Source organism: Vicia villosa, linkage group LG5, assembly GCF_029867415.1.
Source record: "Vicia villosa cultivar HV-30 ecotype Madison, WI linkage group LG5, Vvil1.0, whole genome shotgun sequence".
NCBI classification, from domain to species: Eukaryota; Viridiplantae; Streptophyta; class Magnoliopsida; order Fabales; family Fabaceae; genus Vicia; species Vicia villosa.
In genome coordinates, this window is record NC_081184.1 from 144,846,600 (window position 1) to 144,867,624 (window position 21,025).

The 21,025-nt window shown below is 31.0% G+C and overlaps 2 protein-coding genes across 3 annotated transcripts; both read left to right on the top strand.

Moving 5' to 3' along the window:
* Positions 1 to 7,277: 7,277 nt before the first annotated feature.
* On the top strand, positions 7,278 to 9,339 carry LOC131602955 (zinc finger protein 4-like). 2 transcript variants are annotated; one of them, XM_058875184.1, is made up of 2 exons: positions 7,278 to 7,632; positions 8,286 to 9,339. In XM_058875184.1, exon 2 carries the CDS (start codon positions 8,384 to 8,386, stop codon positions 9,017 to 9,019), a length of 636 nt encoding a protein of 211 aa, XP_058731167.1. In that variant the 5' UTR covers positions 7,278 to 7,632; positions 8,286 to 8,383; the 3' UTR covers positions 9,020 to 9,339. The 2 variants fall into 2 exon arrangements, with proteins under 2 accessions (XP_058731167.1, XP_058731166.1); XM_058875183.1 differs by having other exon boundaries at positions 7,278 to 7,555.
* A 5,118-nt stretch (positions 9,340 to 14,457) lies between these two features.
* On the top strand, positions 14,458 to 19,779 carry LOC131605664 (beta-glucosidase 13-like). Its single transcript, XM_058877997.1, has 15 exons — positions 14,458 to 14,560; positions 15,099 to 15,148; positions 15,262 to 15,387; positions 15,578 to 15,647; positions 15,866 to 15,924; positions 16,284 to 16,359; positions 17,053 to 17,130; positions 17,229 to 17,316; positions 17,454 to 17,694; positions 18,216 to 18,331; positions 18,487 to 18,701; positions 18,902 to 18,936; positions 19,028 to 19,130; positions 19,241 to 19,334; positions 19,599 to 19,779. The coding sequence occupies exons 1-15, from the start codon at positions 14,458 to 14,460 to the stop codon at positions 19,777 to 19,779; spliced, it is 1,635 nt and encodes a 544-aa protein (XP_058733980.1).
* The last annotated feature ends 1,246 nt before the right edge of the window (positions 19,780 to 21,025 follow it).

Below are 21,025 nucleotides of genomic sequence, written 5' to 3' on the forward strand. Positions count from 1 at the left end.
CTCAAATCCATACTTTCCTTGTCTCATTCAAGTTGGAGAAGAGATGATGGAGTTCTGAAATTTGTTAATGAATGAAATTATATTTTCGAGTTTTGTTTATGAAAGAAATGGTGTTTTGGAGTTTGGTTTAGTGGAGAAATAGAGTGTCATAAATGAAATATGGTGTTTGGAGGTAGAAGATGAAGTTCGTCTAAGTTGGATGTTTGTCGTATAATGGCATCTAGAGCGTTAAAACTGACTTTATTTAAATGCAAGTGGATTGGCAATAACATTAGTGTACAAACTGATGAGTTAGGATTCACACGGGTTGACACTGGCAATAGTAATAGGTGGCAGCCACAATCCTCAGCTATTTGGTGGTTTAAATCCAATCAAAGATAAATTATTGCCCATAACCTGTTTAGTTTTGAGAAGTTCATAATCAAATTAGAATCGATGTCAATATAAAATTTACATCTCATTCGTTAATACGTTTTTACATATTTATCTCTTTTTTAGCTCTTCATCGTCAAACATTTGTCTCCCACGCGCCAGCCACCACACCGCATCGCTGTCTCCCACGTGTCAGCCACCACACCATATCGCCACCAGTCTTCCCTTTGAATATGATACAATAACTTTCTCTACTCTCTCTAAAACAAAAGAGAAAAACATAACCTATAAAAAAAATCAAGATTAATAGCTCAATTTTTTATTAGAGATCAATTTTTATCATTTATTTAGAAACTTTAAAAAAAATCAGAATCGACATTCTTTGTACCTAAAAATTACATTTACATAGTACTACAAGAGGAATGGTGGAGATTCAAACACGCCTCTATACTTCTGAAATTAAAATTCATCAATAAATTTTCTAAAGTATGTTGGAGTCACCATTATTGGAAAAACTGCAGGCTCATATTGAACATGTTATATGTGTCTAACTTCAATGAACAATTATTTGTTAAACCTAATGTACTAGTTTAACAGTGCTGCTCTATGGATGCCACATCAAAAAAGAAAACATGCAATGAACAAGTGGGAAAAGATGGGAAAGTTATGGGAGTCCAGATGAGTATGATTCAGATTGATCATTGATGGGTCAATAAATGGCAAAGAAAAATATCTATCTTTTATTAGAAGAAAATAGTTCATACTCGTAATGATGGAAAATTTTATGTATTATTAGTATCACCTAGGAAAATATATGGGACCACTTCTTTTTACAGCGGAAACAAATTGGCCGTTGTGTTTTTTCTTTTGTATGTTGGTGAACAAAAATATTATTAACGCATAGGAGCACAGTACTATATTTTTTATGCTTTTAAATTATATTTAAAATAGTTTAAAAATGTAGAATATAAAAATAAAAAACGATGAGTTATTATTTAATTTATTATGAGATCGTTCCATTATCTTGGTCACCTTATCCTTTTCAAATAGGCAATTTTTATTGCACTTTTGGCGAAATTTTCAGAATACTTCTCTTTTTTATTGATACATTCCTAAACACATTAAATTTTATTTTTTTTTCAAAAATTTAATCAACAGATATATGTCTGAATAAATCCAAGATTAACTCAGAGAAGTATTTCTGAAAATAACAAATGGTATTTGTTTTGGAACAAATTGTATTTTTGATAATTGCATTTTAATTTAGACAATAAAATCTCAAATTGAATGAATAAAATTGCAAACACATTCATAAATAGCGTATTCTTCAAAAGTCATAAATTAGATATATACAATCATTATACTATCTCCCTTTTAAATTAATTATTGTATTTTGATGTTTGATATTTTTATCAATAATATTTAAAAACCATAAAATAATAAAGATTAAAAATAAATTTATAATTATAATAATATATTTGAAACTTAAATAAATTATAATATTTATATAAAAAATTATAAAATAAAACATTCATCTACCATGATAGTATTGATCTTACCAGTCGATCAGAACCAAAAGGTGGGGAAGCGGCTTCGAGCACAATGTTGGTGAAGAGGAGGAGGGATGTGTACCTGCAAGGCACTCTGATGCTAAAGTCAGTAGGAGCATAGCTACATTTAAGGGTTTCTTAGGGTTTGAATTGAATTATCTGACCCTCTCAAATGAGAAGGTTTTTATAATGTCCCCAACGCTTGGTCATTGGTCCATATTGTGGGCTGGATCGAGGATCCAGGCTCAAAACATGTGACTTCCAGGAATATAGAAGTGTGTTTAAGAATCCTATGAGGCTGCCCGAAACTAGTTATTGGTCGGGAAGAGACGTACTACTTGACGGCAAAGGTGCCAAGCGAGTATATGGCCATTTGTCCTCGAGTGAGGGGTAGAATGGATGTCTTGCTGCTGATGCAGGTGGAGTTCTGGCCGAGGACAACGATGGTCTGCTATCTTTGGACCAAGTGAAGATACTCCTCAACAGATGGGCAGGAGGAAAATAACTTACCTTTGCCCCAGCTAGTTGGACCATGTTGAATGCAGAAGGGGATTGGACCATATCTAGCCAATGGGCCAGACCGAAACAGTAATCTTCTAAAATAAAAAATGTATGCATTAATAAGATATTAAAATAAGAAATTTAAGTATTAATAATATATATATATATATATATATATATATATATATATATAAATATATATATATATATATATATATATATATATAAATTTATATATATTAAATGAAATTAGGCGCACTTCCCATTCCCTAACTCTTTTTGATGCCAACCCATAGACATTAAATGTGATTTTGTAAAGAATTGATTGTGGAGTTTTTTTCCAGATTTGTTAACTCTTGAGAGGGTTTGGTATGGTCCCCTTCTCCTTTTTTGTGTATCACCTTTTCTTTTAATTGATTAGCCCTTATTAAAAAAAAATAACACCAAGTGTAAATTTAAAAGAGTTTTTATTAAATTTTAACGGTTAATAACATTCGAACAAACGGTTATATAAATAGCTTATTTTTTTAGGAAAAAAAGTCATATTTTTTTATATTTCATTTAATATGATCGTTTGATCAATCATTTTAAAAATAAGTAATACAGTCACAGTTGTTCTTTGAAATTTTTAAAATTTGAATAATATTAAATTATTTTTTTCATTTTAAATATTATCAAACTATTACTGTATATAAATAATCAAATTACATACTTTATTTTTCATATTTGGGGCATATTAAAAACAAAGACAGTAAAGTACCAGTGTAGTGAAAATGTTTATAGTTAAGGAATGGTGGGTTTGACATGTAGATATGATTTGACGAAAATTATTGCGTGTTATGGAAAACGGTGAAAATACGCATTTTTAGAATGATGATTGCCTAGAAGAGTGCTCTTTTAACATTTGATTTAACTGTCTCTCTGTTAATTATTACTCCCTCAGGTCTCATTTATAAGAAAATATCCTCTTTTTAGATACATTGAATAAATAATATATCTGGACAACAAACTGTCTAAATACATTATTTATTCAATGTATCTAATAAAAGAATCTTTTCTTATAAATAGGACCGAAGGTAGTAGTTGATTGTAACATTTAAATAATGGAGATAAAAATGTTAGGGTTAGTTATTAGTGGATTGTAACATTTAAGTAATGGAGATGAAAAGGTAATGGAGAAGTCAAAGAATCGATACCCAAACTCATCAAGTTCATATCCAACAAACACACATTTTTTTGACTTCTCATCCAATTTCGATCTCTCATCCTTCAGAATATGCATATAAGCCATGCACCCAAACACACGAAGATGGTTGTAGGAAATATCTTTACCACTCCAAACATGATTTTGAACATCAAACTTGAACGAAACACATGGAGTGAGGTTTAAAAGATGTATATTCGTGCTCAATGCTTCTCCCCAAAATTATTTTGGCAACTTTGATTGAGAAAGTAAACATCTCACCCTTTCCACCAAAGTTCTATTAATTCTTTGGCTAACCCATTCAATTTTGATGTCTTTGGAGGAAACTTTTGATGACATATACCTTGATATTGACAATACTTGTTAAAAGGTCCTATGTACTCTTCCCCGTTATCCGTTCGGATACGTTTGAGCTTTTTCCCCGTTTCTCTTTCAACTGATGCTTGAAACGACTTGAAGGTATCTAACACTTGATATTTCGTCTTCAAGGTATAAGCCCATGTTTTCCCAGAACAATCATCAATGAAAGTCATAAAGTAATATGCATCACCAAGTGACTGTGTCTTCATCGGACCACACACTTCGGAATGTACTAAATCCAACACTATTGATTTCCACTTTGGTTCGGATGACATAAATGAAAATCGCCTTTGCTTATCCGCCAAACAATGTGAACACTTTCTCAATTTTGCATGAAAAACACCATACAACACATTCTTCTTAGCCAAAATACTCAAACCTTTTTCACTCATGTGATCCAAACGCTTGTGCCATAATTCGGATGAGCTATCATTGTCACAAGTGTTGATGTAACACTTTGAAACCCCAAGTAGGACGACATACAAGTTCAAATTCCTTTTTTCCTTTAGCAACCATCATTGAGCCTTTCTTTAACTTCCATTCATTGCTCGAAAAAGAATTATCATATCCTTCATTATCCAACTTTCCAACGGATAAAAGATTGAATCGAAGTTCCGGAATGTGTTTCACACCTTTGAGAACTAGAGTAGTCCCATTGCTAGTTTCGACACAAATATCTCCAATTCTGATGACATTAGCTTGCCCGTTATTTCCCATACGAACAACCCCAAAGTCACCTGTCTCATAAGTTGAAAAAAATATCACGTCTCAAGGTTGCATGAGTAAAAGCACCACTATCAACCACCCAATCCATCTCATCACATGATAGATTGACATTCTCTACACAATTATCACAAACACTAAATAAATCATCAACAATAGAAACATCTTCATTATTGTTATCTTCCTTTTTATCGTTGTTGTAGCTCTTCTTCTTATTTTTCCTTTTCAACTTACGACAATACCTCTTTATGTGATCCTTTTCCCCACAATGATGACACTCAATATGAGAGAATCTATTAGAGCCTCATTGTGATTTACCACGTGAAGTACCACGATTACTTTAACCTCTACTTTGATGTCTCCTCCTTGATTCAGTAACCAACACCTCAGAATGAGAAGTAAAACCTTGTGACTTACGCCTCAACTCCTCATTCAACACACTACTTTTAGCCAAGTTCATTGAGATGATACCATTAGGATCGGAGTTAGACAAGGATGTCCTATAAGTCTCCCAAGAATTAGGAAAAGTACCAAGAAGCCACAAACCTTGAATTTCATCATCAAAAGTAAGATTCATCGCCGACAACTAATTTATAATACCTTGGAAATTATTCAAGTGATCGGTCATTGGTGAACCATCACTATACCTCAATGACATCAATTGCTTGAACAAGAACATCTTATTGTTCCCCGTCTTTCTTGCATACAACTCCTCAAGTTTGGTCCAAAGAAAGCGAGCATGAGTCACCGAGCTCACATGATTCAAAACATTATCATCCATCCAATGGAGAATATAACCACAAATTTGTCTATGCAACAAAATCCATTCTTCATCACTTTTTCCTTCGGGTTTTTCATTAGAGAAAACCGGTAAGTGAGAACTTTTCACATACAGCAAATCTTCTATTTTTTCCTTTCCAAACATTATAATTGGAACCATTCAAACTTACCATGCTAGATGTGTTTGTCTCCACCGTTACTCAAATTAAATCACGGCTCTAGATACCACTTGTTGGGAGGAAATCACAAACGCAACGGAAAAATTCAACAAGATAAACTCTCCTAAATATCACATGCAACGACAATCAACAAAAAAATACATCAAACAACATAACACATTAAAAAAACACGAGACCCGTAGGCCACTTAAAATCTTCACTATAATCAATAATGGGTACAAATAAGGTTCTCTCTAACACTAGTTAGAGGTAGACATCAACATCATCAAGATTTGCAATCAATCTTGAAATACAACAAGAATCAAGAGAGGCAAAATAACCCAAAAACACCAAGAAATTATAACCTCAAAGATGGACTCGACAAACCAACTTAGAAAGCTTTGAATCTAATCACCGCCGTTCAGAATGTGCTCTTATAAATCATGAATGTTGTGTCAAAATTTCAGGACGATCCGACCGTTGAATTTTGCACAAGCTCCAATTTTTCTGAGACTGATTTGTGCATAATTGGGGCTGCAAGATTTCACTCTTTCTCTAATTTTTCTTGTTGTCTCTCTCACACAATGAAGGAATAACCTAATTCTCTTTGTTGAGTGATAATAAAGGCTTACACACACATGAGTCATTAACCCACATCTAATTGGGCCTCTACAAATAAGAGGGAAAGCCCAACATCAACAAACTTCGCCCGCTTTTTTTTACGAGTTTTTCCTGGACAGATCTAAACAGTTTTGTCACACCAAATTTTAACTATAATAGTGATTTCTATTAAAAGATTAAATCAATTCGTTTATCTAAACTACCAAATTAACAAATTATCCCACGTGGGATTTAATGTATTAAAGTTGTGGGATACCACAATACTATCTTGTTACATTAGTCTTTTCAGTCTAAATTACTTATACAATAAAATATACTTGTGCATTTGCAAATTTTTATTAACTATTAATTATTTTTTTAATAGAATTAGGAGTAACAAAAGAGTTCAATCTGGTAAACATATTCATTTTGTCCGCACTTTTTATATGGAGTGTGTTAAGATTTTTAATTTGCAACATTTGATATATGTACCTCATTTTATTTTTTTTTATTTTTATGGGTACGATAAAATTTATATTTTTAAATAAAAAAATTACAAAGTCCGCTGACAGTTTCATTTGTTTTTTTTTTACAAAGCAGAATAAAATCTTAAGTTCATACTCTCAACTAATTTTTTTTCCAGCGCATTTTACAAAATAGATTTAAACGGGAAGCACATTTCTATTTGCCACCCTAACTATGGTGACTTTATAAATTTTTGTGAATTTGTTTCTAATTTAGTATGAGCATGTTGCGTCTTTATTGTGGGTGTTGGCAGGGATGAAGTGGGGACAGCTTTGTCTCGCTGTCTCTCTTTCCTTCGTCCTTTTTCTTTTCTTATAACCAAACCACACAAACACTCACTAAACCCATAATTAAGTACTCTTCTTAATTACTACCACCAAAACTACAATACCGATATTTTAATATTCAATAATAATAATAAAATAATATTGATAAAAGTAGTTTATTTAAGGTTTTATACAAAAATATGATCTGGACTGTACTATTAACTCTATCGTTGTTGTTGTCTTCATTCATATTTCATCTCATTTCAATATGTTTTGTTGTCTTGTGTTATGTAATTATGTTATCTGACAACCCTACCAATACCATCCCTCTTCTCTGCTTTCCCATATCTCTCTTTTTTCTTCTTGTTATCTTATCATCTCCTTTTTAAGTATCACCTCACTCATTCACTCTCTCTCTTTATCATACAAAAACCTTTCCACCCTTCTTCCCAATCACACTACTACTTGCTTTCCTTTGCTTGCATATATCAACTTCTTTTCTACTATATTGCTTATGTAAGTAAAGTAACTACATCTTTGTGTATTGAAATTTAGATCTAAGTTGTGAGTATCAACATGGAGCTTAATTTGATGTTAGTAACATTTTTTTTTTCTTCTTTTTAAATAGTTGAATGATTTCAATAACTCATGATTCCCTTTGGTATATATATTCAACTTCTATGTCCAATAACCACTTCAAATTACCTTCTTGAGTTTTAGTGTTTCCAATCTTCTAATTTTCTGTTTGTTTTCTTTGTTTAAGACTAGTATTTGAGTGATTAGAATTAGTTAGTCTACTACAATAAATCACTTTGCATATCAATTGATGAATAAAGATGAAATCTAAGTAGTACCGACACCTCTGAAAAATACACCAAAAAGGAAAAAGTGTGTCAATGTCGGTGTTGTATTTCTGGTGTCCGATTTACGAGGTCGGAACCATTTAGTTAGACTCTATGCAAACAAGCAAGTGTTAATTTTCTCAAGTTTAAGTTAAATTTATTTCTATTTGGGTCTGTTTAAGGATTAAATCTAAATTGTTACTAATTAAAGTTTATAATTCCTTCCTTGGCAAGATAGTTTGCTTTTGATGTGATAGTTTGATGGCTATGTCCTCTTTTGGACAAACAAAATGTTGTTTTAGGCCTTTCCTTTTACAGTTTTGTGTGCTGCATATCTTTGTTCTTTTTTACATAAATAATATTTTGGTGGAAGATGTTGTTAACTTTGAGCAATTATAATGTAGGTGACGGTTTCATCATGATAAGCTAGTCCAAGTGTGACATTTGATCTATTCAATTGGCTTATGTAGAAGAACTTATAGCTATTTGAAGATACATATAAATGATGACTCCAAATTTAAACTTGGAACCTGAAAACCCTTCCGAAGCGCCTCAAGATCTTGATTCTATGACGCTTGACTTGACACTCAATATCAGTTCGAGTGAGGGCGAGTTTAAGGGTTCAAGTGATGCTAGCAGTGAAGTGGGAGCTGCTCATGCGTCGCCATCGGTAACTCCAAGGGTTTTCTCTTGTAATTACTGCAAAAGGAAATTCTTTAGCTCACAAGCGTTAGGAGGTCATCAGAACGCTCACAAAAGGGAGAGGACGATGGCTAAACGCGCGATGAGAATGGGAATGTTTACCGACAGGTATACAAGCCTAGCATCTCTACCTCTTCATGGTTCGCCTCTTCGGTCTCTTGGCGTTGAAGCTCATGGTGCAATGCATCAAAGAAGACATATGCAACCGTCATCATCAGTGGCGGCTCCTGATATGGGAGCTGCTGCGAAATTCAATAGAAACCATTTCGGATCGGTAGTTTTCGTGGAAGATGAGGATGTAAGTTTCTTTTGGCCTGGAAGTTTTAGACAGGTGGATCAGGGAGGTGGTGTTAATGTTGGAAATTCTAGTTTTGCTCCAATGGCTCCTCCTCCACCACAAGCATCTACATCTCCTGATCTCACTTTGAAGCTATAAGATTCAAGAGACGATACGAACACAGGTAAACCTTTTCATAAGGTGTTAGTTCAGAATTAGTAAGAGTTTGACCGTATAATCTCAAGGATCGAATACAATTCCCGGAAACAATTGTAAAATAGTCATTAGATAAACCCTTCACAAAATAATGAGTTAGTGATTGTAAGAAGCTGTGGATTCATTGTTTAACAGTAGGCCAAAAATTCTCAATCACTCATTCATTATTATTGTTAGTTTTGGTGAGGGGTTTATTATGACTTTATGTAGGTTCTGTCCTGTGCATGTAACATTTTTATTTAAGATTATTTTGTCTTTGATCTCATTCTATTCAGACATGAAATTATTAAGTTATAGAGTTTGCCATTTTATGTATAGTGAGACTGAGATATGTATTTTTCAATGGCTATTTTAGCTTATTTTATTTCACCTTTTCTATGGTTCTGGATTCTCATCCATGTTCCAGTGGAGTCCAAAAAAAATTGGTTAGGATTCTTCCAGGTTTTAAAAGGTGAGGGTGCATAAGGACCATCAAAATGACATAAATGAAGAGATGTGGACCATATGGTGGAAGATGCACATGTGACTATGAATCTGTATAAACTATTTTGCATTAAAATGGAAGGAATGACAGTGTACTATATAAGAAGACTAGAACATTAAAACATTATCATACATAGTGTATTTTCTCAGTTATGGATCCATGTCAAGAGAAATGCAAATATGCAATAGAAATAGAGTCAAGGAGATGTGGATATTAAGCATTGTTGGGGTGACATTGTTGGAATATCAAACACAAGTGTCAATTCATGATGTAAATTCTACACATGCTCTCTTAGAGTGGATCTTCAAAGTGGCTTTTTTTTGTGGATGAATGAATATGATATTAGCAGGAAGCTTTGGGAATATGGAGAAAGTGTTTAAGTAGTTGGGAGAGGATAAGAAACTTTTGGAAAAGGAAGACTAATTATTGAGTATTTATAATTTTTGACTTCATACCATCACCTCTATTTATTTTAGAAGTTGGACCTACTTCAACATAAATTTGGGGGAAATTAACTTGTCACTCCTCTTATACTTGACACTCCCCATATTGTATTGTATGTTTTACGATTATATCCTTACTTAAAGTTACCAAATATTAAAAAGTACGAGTTTTCATCTGAAATATCAAAATTATATTAGAAAACTCAAAATTTCCATTAATAATTTACAATTTTTACGAGTTTTAACCAACAAATTTGAAATGTATGCGTTTTTACTGAAATTTTCGATAACAACTCATGAAATTTTTTACCAGCAATTTTGAAATGTGTGTGTTTTTACTTGAAATTTTGAAATTTCGGGAAAAATCTCTTGTATTTTTTACCAAAATTTTTGAAATGTATGTTTTCAAATTTTTTGAATGAACTACCCGAAATTTCGTTCGGACTTTTTAACTCAAATTTCTCCATGGATATTTTGAGAATTATTAAAATATGGGGAGTGTCATGTTCAACTTGGGGGTGGCAAGTTAAATGCTCTAAACTTAGGCTTAAAATTCCAAAGGCCCAAAAACTAACAAACCCAAAATCAACTTAAAATTCCATGTTCACGAGTTTTTACCAGCAATTTGGAAATGTATGCATTTTTACCAAAATTTTTGATAAAAACTCTTGAAATTTTTTACTTGCAATTTTGAAATGTGTGTTTTTACTTGAAATTCCGAAATTTCCGATAAAAACGTATATTTTACCAAAATTTTTGAAATGTATGTTTCCGGAAATTTTGAATGATCTACCGAAAATTTCGTTCGGACTTTTTAACTCAAATTTCTCCATGGACAGTCTGAGAATTATTAAAATATGAGGGGTGTCATGTGTAACTTGGGGGTGGCAAGTTAAATGCTCTAAATTTAGGCTTCAAATTCCTAGGGCCCAAAAACTAACAAACCCAAAATCAATTAAAATATTCAACCCCCCCCCCCCCCTCTTTAAACTTGATTTTTCTACTCCAAGTAAATATCTTAACTTGACAAAGTCTTTGTGTTTGAAAGGCTTGGTAAAGATATTAGCTGCTTGGTCATGCATCTTCATGTACTCCAACTGCACACCATTGTTATAAACACACTTTTTAATATTGTGAAAGCATGTGTCAATGTGCTTACTTTGATCATGGAAGATTGGGTTCTTTGTCAAAGCTATTGATGACTTGTTGTCCACAAATATCTTAGTCGGCTCCTTTTGCAGCAACCTCAACTGCTTTAACAGGTTTCGTAATCAGATTGCATGACAAACACATGAAGTGTCCGCCACGTGAGCATGTAGAAATAGTGAAAATTTACTGCTTATTCGACATCCATGTAAAGGTTGTGTTTCCAATGTAGAAAACAAAGGCACTAGTGCTTTTTCGGTCATATACGTCTCTTTCCCTATCGATATCACTATATCCAATGAGCTTGCAATCATCAGAAACAAAGTAGTATGAGCCTAAGTTTGTTGTACCTTTGATCGATTCCTTCCTTAACCTTGAAAATACATTTACACCTGACTAATCTGGCCCCTACATGTTTCTCAATCAACTCCCAAGTGTTATTACCATGAAGAGATTTCATCTCATCATCCATGTCTTTTATCCATTCAATTTTATTTCGACTCCTCACAACTTCCTTGTTGTCTCTAGGTTCTTCATCAAGAACCTCACTAGCAGAGATTAAGATAAAGGGTATGAGATATGCATAACCAAGTCTTCGAGGTGGCTTGATGACTCTTCTTGTCCTCTTTTTAGCCAGCAAGTATTCATTACCAATATCTCCATCTTCATCAGCTACTTGGGCTTTTTCTTCAACTTCATTGGGGTTATGCAATTCATCATCATTATGCTTCACCTCAATATGAATCTCTCTCTAATCTAACTCTTCTTCAGAGACTTTTAAATTTCGACCATCTTCATCAGTTTTCTTGAATGCCATTTCTACTTCATTGAAAACTACATTTCAACTTGTGATACACCTCCTATGACCTGGCTCTAGGAACCACAACCTATCAGCTTTGACCCCTTTAGGGTACCTCATGAACATGCATCTCAAAGCTCTAGGTTCAACCTTGTCTTGTCTAATGTGGGCATAGGCTACACAACCAAATACTCTAAGTTTGTCGAGATTATGTGGATGTCCGCATCTTACTTCTTCAAGTGTCTCCATCCCTAAGGAAATTGAGGGACATCTATTTATCAGATACGTTGATGTCAAAACAGACTTAGCTCAAAACGCCTTCTTCAATCCATCACCAACAAACATGCATCTAACTCTTTCAAAATGGTTCGATTAAACCTTTTAGCTAGACTATTTTGATGGGGAGTACGTGCAGTAGTTACGTGCCTTGTATTACCGGACACATCACAATAGTTATTGAACGCCTCATTGTAAAATTCAAGACCATTGTATATTCTCAACCTCTTGACTTTCTTTCAAGTTTGATTTTCGACTAGAGTCTTCCAACTTTTGAAATTTTCAAAAGTTTCATCCTTAGTTTTCTGAATGAATACCTATAACTTTCTGGAATAATCATCAACTATGGATAGAAATACCTTGCATCTAAATGTGAAGAACATCTGGAAGGCCCCCAAAGATCAACGTGGATATAACTAAGGGAGCCATGTGTTCTTTGTTTACCTTAGTTAAACTTCACCCTAAAGGATTTACCAAATACACAAGGTTCACAAAATTCTAGTTTTTCAACCATGTCTCCACATAGAAGATTTTGTTTCAAAAATTTAACATGCCTCTTTCAGTAAAATGGCCAAGTATCTTGTGCCATATATCAATCTTCGACATAGGCTTTATGGACACCACATCTGCTGAACCACTTACAACCTAAACCTCAAGGATATACAAGTCTTGCCTTTTGATACCTCTAAATAATTCCTCCTATCCCTTCGTTACCCTTAGGATACCTTGCTCTCCGTTTAAAACATATCCTTTCTTGTCGAATTCACAAGGGAAATCAAATTTCTCTTTAAATAAGGTACATATCTGACACCAATCCTTATCTTTATTGACTCGTCATGGAGCTTGAATCTTATAGATCCAATTCCTAAAATTATGAGGATTTTTTGTTTCTTAGCAACATTGGTCCACCATGTTGATCACAAAATTCCTCAGACACGTCTTTGTTTGGTGTCATGAGTCAAGTGTACCCTGAATCCAAGATCCATTCCTTGCAAGAATTGCTGCTCAAAACTACAAGAATAATAAACGATTCAAAATTATATTCAAAATGGATGCATCACCATTGTCCTTACCACTATGATTGTTCTATCGATCATGGCACACCGTGTGTGACCCTCCTTCTAATAGTGATAACACCTAGTTTCAAAAGTCACCACCATAAGATTTATGCTGACCTTTACCCTTCTTTTTTTTCAAAATTACCATCTTTCCTTGATAATTTCTCCTTAATGGACAAATTTTCAGCAACAAACGATTGTTTATGCTCCTTCTTCTCGTTCAAGTTCTTTGAGTACAAGGAGGATTGAAAATTTTCAAAGTTCAAGGAATCTCTTCCATACAAGAGAGTTTCTTTAAAGTGAGCATGAGTACGTGGTAAAGCTCAGAACAACAACTTGTTGATATTTTCAAGATCAATAATCATCTTGTTGAACATATCCAACTGCTCAGCAAAGGCTTTGTCTTCACTCATCGTGAATGAATACAAAGCTAACTTCAGGAAGAGGCAATTGACCAATTATTTGGTCAAGCACAAACTTTCGAGTTTCTTCCATACAGTCGCCTCCGTCTTCTCCTTTGAAATCTGTCAGAGAACCTTATCACCATGGCTCAATACCTGCCATCATGGTTTTCTCTTTCTCCATTAGCGCAACATCCATGGTTGTGGCTCCCTTCAACGCTTATGATGGACTATGCTGAACCAGTAGGGCTCGCATCTTCAAGTGCCACAAACAAAAATCATTCACACCAATGAATTTCTCAATCTCATACTTTGTTGACGACATTTTCTTCTCCATGCTCACTGCAACACTATATTGTAATAAAGTATCGTAAACAACAAACCAAAACTATGAGAAATATTGAGTTTCTTAAACAAATCTAAGAATAAAAGAAAAAAATGACCAAAATAAATATTTTATATACGACATTAAAGAAATGTTTTTAAGATATATATATATATAACATTATGCATACACTAGTAACAAACAAACAATATTATTTCGTTGGAAAATCCATATATAGTCATATTTGTATTTATCATGATAGAAAAAAAATATCAAACAATACAATAGTCAATTTTTGGTTATAATATTTCAAAAATCTAGCTTGAATTTCTAAAAATAGAAAGTCTCCTTATAGGTTGTCATAAGCATAGAAAGGTTGAGTTGTATTTTCTTCATTATAAATGAAGAGAAAGTGTGACTTTTAATATCATATTTTTGTATATTCATTGATGCAGCAGATGGAGACTCTATCATCTTTGAGAAATTTTGAAACTATTCTTTCAATCATATTCTTTGTTTTGCTTTCTAACGTTCCTGATCCAGCACAAGGGTGTATGTATTTTATTTTTGTGTACAATGATTTCTTTTAATAAAATTAAAACGTTTCTTCATCATCCTCAAACCAAATTATTTTATATTTCTTCTATCTCTATTTATAAGATTTTGATATTTGATACATTATCCTTAATATATAAAATATTTTTCAAATTTCTACTTAAGTTTGTTATTCTTTTTTCCAATATATATCTTAGTAATACTTCTATTTTTTTTCTAGGAACATGAAAAGCAAATAGTATATATATACATAAAAGATAATTTATTAGATATAATAATATGCAAATCATACACATTAATTATACAACAAATTAACTTTATTGAATATACCCAAAATCTCCGAAGATCATTTAAAGATGGAGAAAATACTATATAATAATAGTATATATGTTAACATTGCATATCGATTTTACTAAAAATATCTTGATGATTGCAACTTTGCAAGTAATATAACGTGTGATTGTCTTTATTTTTCAATATGCATTAACAAATGTTTTTCAATGCTATAATTTATTGTATTATTTTAATATTGTAGATCTTCTTTCTAAGAAAAATCCAAATTTACATCACTTATCTGCATCAAAGGTACTCGTGATTAACTTAATTTTATTCCTGGGCACAATAATATTAATTCAATTATAATTTATTTATTTTAGTATATATTGATTAATTAACATATTATTGTATACTATTTATAGATTGTAGAAGCAACAACGACTAATCCATATGACTCTATATTAGAATTTTTAAATTCTTCAAGCTTTCCAAATCGTGCATCATTTCCACAAGGTTTTTTATTTGGTAGTGGGTCTTCTGCCCTTCAGGTACATGTTAAAAAGTGATAAACATTGATAATATATAATATCTCTTATCTAAAAAAATTATATATATATATATATATATATATATATATATATATATATATATATATATATATATATATATATATATATATATATATATATATATATATATATGAGTTAATATATTACTATTTTTTTTTGGTAAATTTAGATTGAAGGAGGGTGCGATGAAGGAGGAAGAGGACTCGGTATATGGGATGATATAGTTATACAAAATAAAGGTTCTAAATATATATTTATAGATGTAGTGATAAATAAATAAATTTTATAAATATTTTGTTATATGATTCCAATTTTAGTTGTTAATTTCTAAAGTTTTAAATTCATCTTAGAATATATATTGGTATCCTTATTTTTTTTCTATCTATTTTAGAATATAACCTCCAAACTTTAGTAGTTCATCCTAATCATATTTCTTCTTCTTCTTCTTTACAAACAGATATTTATTTAGACGTTGATAAATTTCCATTAAAAATTGATCATTACAAGCGATATAAGGTGAGTTCACCAACTACTAACTTTGCAGTTATATTTTTAAAATACATTTTAGATAATATAGTATTTTATTGCACATATTATGATATTTAATATTTTAATGAAAATGAAGGTTCATACATTTGCCACCTATAACGTGACTCCAACCATAAAGCTAACACCACTACAATCTATTTAATAGAGATTATATATTAGAAGTAACAACAACCTTGTTACTTAATGGGTTTTTTAAGTTATGTATTACTAATTGAATATTAGGTCTAATACTTTGATAATTTAGGAGTAATAAGGAAAATTAAACACCTTGGATTTAATTAGTTTTAAATTTTATTTTATTTGTTTCAATTTGTATAATATTGTAGGAGGACGTGCAACATTTAAAGAAGCTTGGAATAAATTCTTATAGAATGTCTATTTCTTGGAGTAGAATAATGCCAGGTAAATTTTCAAAACTTAATATTGTTTTTTTCAATTATTTTGAAACTATTGATGTAGGAATTTTAATCTTCTCCTGAAATTTCCTGCTTATTAACTTCACATCCTTAATCAACTTGTTGATAAAAACCTTGATATCAACATAATAAAATTTTGTTTAGTTATTATTAAAAGACTTTATCACCAAAGAAAAAGAATTCATGTAGGTAAAGTATTTGGAAAACAACATCAAACACCTAGCACAATTTTCTTGTTCCTGGTCAACTTTAACAATAGAAGAATAATTATTCTTAAAAAGAAAATTAGCGAAATAATGAATTTTCTCAACTTATAAAAATAAGTAGGAGGATAGTTATTGTTGTTGCTAAATTCTCGAGCTTCGTTTTATGTAATCTTTTTTATTTTAAACCATTCTATGCTAAAGCTAAAATTACCATTTAAGAAATATAATTAATTTATTGATTTAATATAAAATCTATCCAATGGCTAGTGGAATCATACACCATTATATTTATTTTCTTTTTATAAAATAACACAATGAAGTGGCGCATATGACAATTTAAAACTTTTAGAAAATATGCTAGAGGATATTTTACATTTAAGAAATAATTATCTTACACTCAATTTCCTTTTTGCAATATTTAATTATTATAATACACTTATTATTTTATTTATTTTCAACAACCAAATATATAGACGGAACCTTGAAAGGAGGCATAAATCAAGAAGGTGTCAATTTTTACAACAATTTGATCAATGAATTACTCGAAAATGGTATGACTTGAGACATTCAATATTCATTTCAATTTAATTTAAATATAAGGAATGCTTTTGTTTTAATTTTACTTTACATGATTCATTTAAATATGTAGGTATTGAACCTTTTGTGGGTATCATGCACTTTGATTATCCATTAGCTCTTAAGCAAAAGTTTGGAGGCTTCTTAAATCGCTCAATTGTGTAAATTTACCTTAATATCATTTTTTATTTATATTCAATTTCACTAAATAGATTTAATCTTATAATTTGTATACACACAAATAAAAAAATTGGAACATGCATGCTTACGCTGTTTACTTAAAATAATCAAATTTCAGGAAATACTACAAGGATTATAGTGAACTCTTATTCAAAACATATGGAGATAGAGTGAAACATTGGACTACAATCAATGAGGCGGAAGTCACAGCCATGTTTCATTTCATGTTCAACCTTGATAAAGTATCTACTGATCAAACATGCAAAAATACTAAAATATGTACACAAGCATATACTCTCCTTCATAACTTCCTTATTGCCCATGCTACAGCGTCAAAGTTATACACAACAAAATTCCAAGTAAACATATTTTAAAATTTTCATGTTACATATATATCGTCAGCCTTAACTTAAAATATATGTATATTAAGTGTTGAAACTAAAAAATATCGTGATTGAAGGGAATTCAAACCCTTGATAAAAGTAGTAATAATTATTATTATCATTAGGGTAATGCTAACGAGTGCCCCAGAGGCACTGGTTAATAGTTTAAAAAGGTAAGTAATACTTACATTTAATGTTTTAGAAATGGAAATAACTAACTCTTTTTAAGGAATAACAAAATTTGTTTTATTGGAATTCCTTGTATTCAATGCATTGGAAATTAAAATAAATAATTTATTTAAGTAATATTTTTTTTATATGGAATGCTTAAAGAGTGTCCCTAGGGCACTCGTTAGCATGAACCTTATCATTATTACATTTGAATCAGTGCAATAAAAATATCAACATTAATCATTTAAAAAATTAATTAAAGCTTAATAAAATAAGAAGTTTGAATAAGAAATAAAATATTATTGCTCATTAAATATTTGATATAGGAAATACAAAGAGGAGAAATTGGACTTGCTCTTTCATCGGGAAGATATGTTCCCTACAGTTCCAAACTAGAAGACGTGGTTGCTGCTCAAAGACTAATGGATTTTTATTGGGGATGGTTAGTGATTTTTGCTTACCTTACAAATCACAAACCTTTTTTTTTTTGCTTTATTGATAGTATTATGTTATTCTTATTTAATTTTTTATCCTCTTTTGTTGACCAATACATAAGCATATAACAAAATTATTTATCTATTTTTTTAAAACATACAGGATTTTAGATCCAGTCTTCCATGGAGATTATCCACAAATAATGAAAAAGCTAGTGGGGAATAGGTTGCCCAAATTCACTAAAAAGGAAAAACACATGTTAAAAGGAAGCGCAAACTTTATTGGTGTCAATTATTATACTTCTCATTTTGCTAGACACGAATCAAATAGAACAAAGATTATGTATGACAATTTTGATGCCTTAGCCGTCTCAGAAGGTAAGTTTAATATTGCTTTTAAGAAATTATTAATTTGGTATAAAAGACATCAATATAAATCAATGTCCAATAAAGTTGACCTTGACTATAAGAATCAAAATATTAGTATCATTAGATATGTATATTAATATATGTAAGATTATAATAAGTATGAATGGTTAACATTGGACTAATTCTCGGTTATTCTTTTATAATTGTAGATTTTAATGCAGAAGGAAAAACTCTTGGTTACAAGGTGATAAATAATTAAATAAATTAAAAAGAATGACATTTTTAAAGAAATGTTATTATTATTATTTAATTTTTTTAATATTGATGATTTGTAGGATCAATACAGTGGGAGCAATGTTTATCCTGAAGGATTATATAATATGTTAGTCTACATTAAGAAAAAGTATAAAAATCCCAAAATCTACATCACTGAAAATGGTCGGTGGTTGATTCAGTCATATTTACATTGTTATACCTAATATCTATAATTTATGCTAGAGAAGAGATAAATAAATGTATTTTTTTTTTGTGAAATCCTCTTTATGTAGGTATCTCTTCTACAAAAATTCCAAATCCTTTGAAGGATGAACATCGAATTGCTTATATTGCTGCACATATAAACGCTACCAAAGCTGCAATTGAGTGAGTTATTTTATTTTATCATTTAAATTTCATGGGTAATAAATAACTATCTTGGCACAATTGATTATTCTTAGAATTGAATCTATTTTTTTCACTATTAAATATTCATAAACGTTGATTTTAAATATCTCCAATATAAAAGAAATCAAAATGACCAAATATAACGAATATCTCTATGAAACATAGTTGAATATGAAATGGGGTGCTTATCTATTATTTGTCTTTACAAGAAGTTGATCTTAACATTTGTTGTTTTATTGATAGTGATGGCGTAAATGTCCAAGGTTACTTTTTGTGGGCAGCATTTGATACATATGAATTTCAAGCAGGCTATTCTGGAAATTGGGGTCTTTATCATATTGATTTCAATAATAATCTCAATCGCCTGCCAACTGACACAGCTATTTGGTACAAGAAATATCTCACAAATGATATAAGAAACTAAATCATCCCATTGGTTGAAATACACTTAGAAAACGGTATACAATTCAATATAAAAGGAGAACGTGGAAAGAAGTCTCACTTGAAATAAGATTTTTTTTTCATAATATATTGTTTTTTTAATTTTTAATTTTTTGAATTTTAAAAGTATATACAATTGTAACTTGAATATATAATAGTGCATATGCTTGTGCACTGCATGTATCTTGTACCTTGTAATCACTTATTTGTTTTATATTTGTAGGCGAAGTATTTCAAATAAATGAAAATTTAAAATTATTAAAATCTTTCAATTAATCTAAAATAAATAAAGAGAACAACAATGATACTAATATCAATAAGAATTAGTCAAGAATCTCTCCACAACTCATCCTATGATAAGCTTCTCTTTTTTTCTTCTTTCTTGAGTGTTTGTTTTTGTTGTGCTTTTCTTTGGCTCCGATGGGACTTCATATTCCCTTTTTTTGGTACCATGATCTCCCTTTTTCTAGATTAACTCTCTCTCAGGCTAATGGAAACCCCAAAGGTAAAGTCTATCACTATTTTTACTCACTAGACAACTACAATAGGTTGCTTGGAAAAGGTCGTTCAAAACTTGAATATGTCGTTCAATCCTCCTTTGAACTTTAATGCATGTCTTCATAAGGGAGAAAACAACAAAACTAACTATTTTTAGTGCTAGAATCAAAACATGAACAATAGTTACTTAAATCAATATTATAACAATGTTCTAGCTGATGATGTTTATGTCTTAGAAAAGTTTTTATGTTTTGTGTAGAATGATAATAATATGATTGAAACTCCAAAGAATGCAATCATGTTATTGCAAAAAATATATCTTGCCTAAAAGATTCAAAAAAGAATCCTTTTACTTTTAATTTGGATTCAAAATAAATTATGGGTTATACATTAAATCAATGTGAAAATAAAGAAATTGAATATTAAAAATAGTGTTACGCTGAATATTAAGAGAAAATTTCATTCTACACCATATAGTTCTTTATGATCCCATTAAAATCCCATTTAGACCTTTTCCAAAAGGAACCTTCTAAACGCACCTTATCTGAATGCCCTCTTCCAAAGAATGGGTTTAGGCTACATCCAAGAATGATTGCTTGAATAAGAAAATCATTTCCTAAACAAAATACAGCAGAAGAGTTTTGTCTAGAAGGATTATTTTTGACACTCCCTATTAAAGAAGGATCCTGTCAATGCATATTGTGGTTCTATGTGTTTTCAAATACAATATT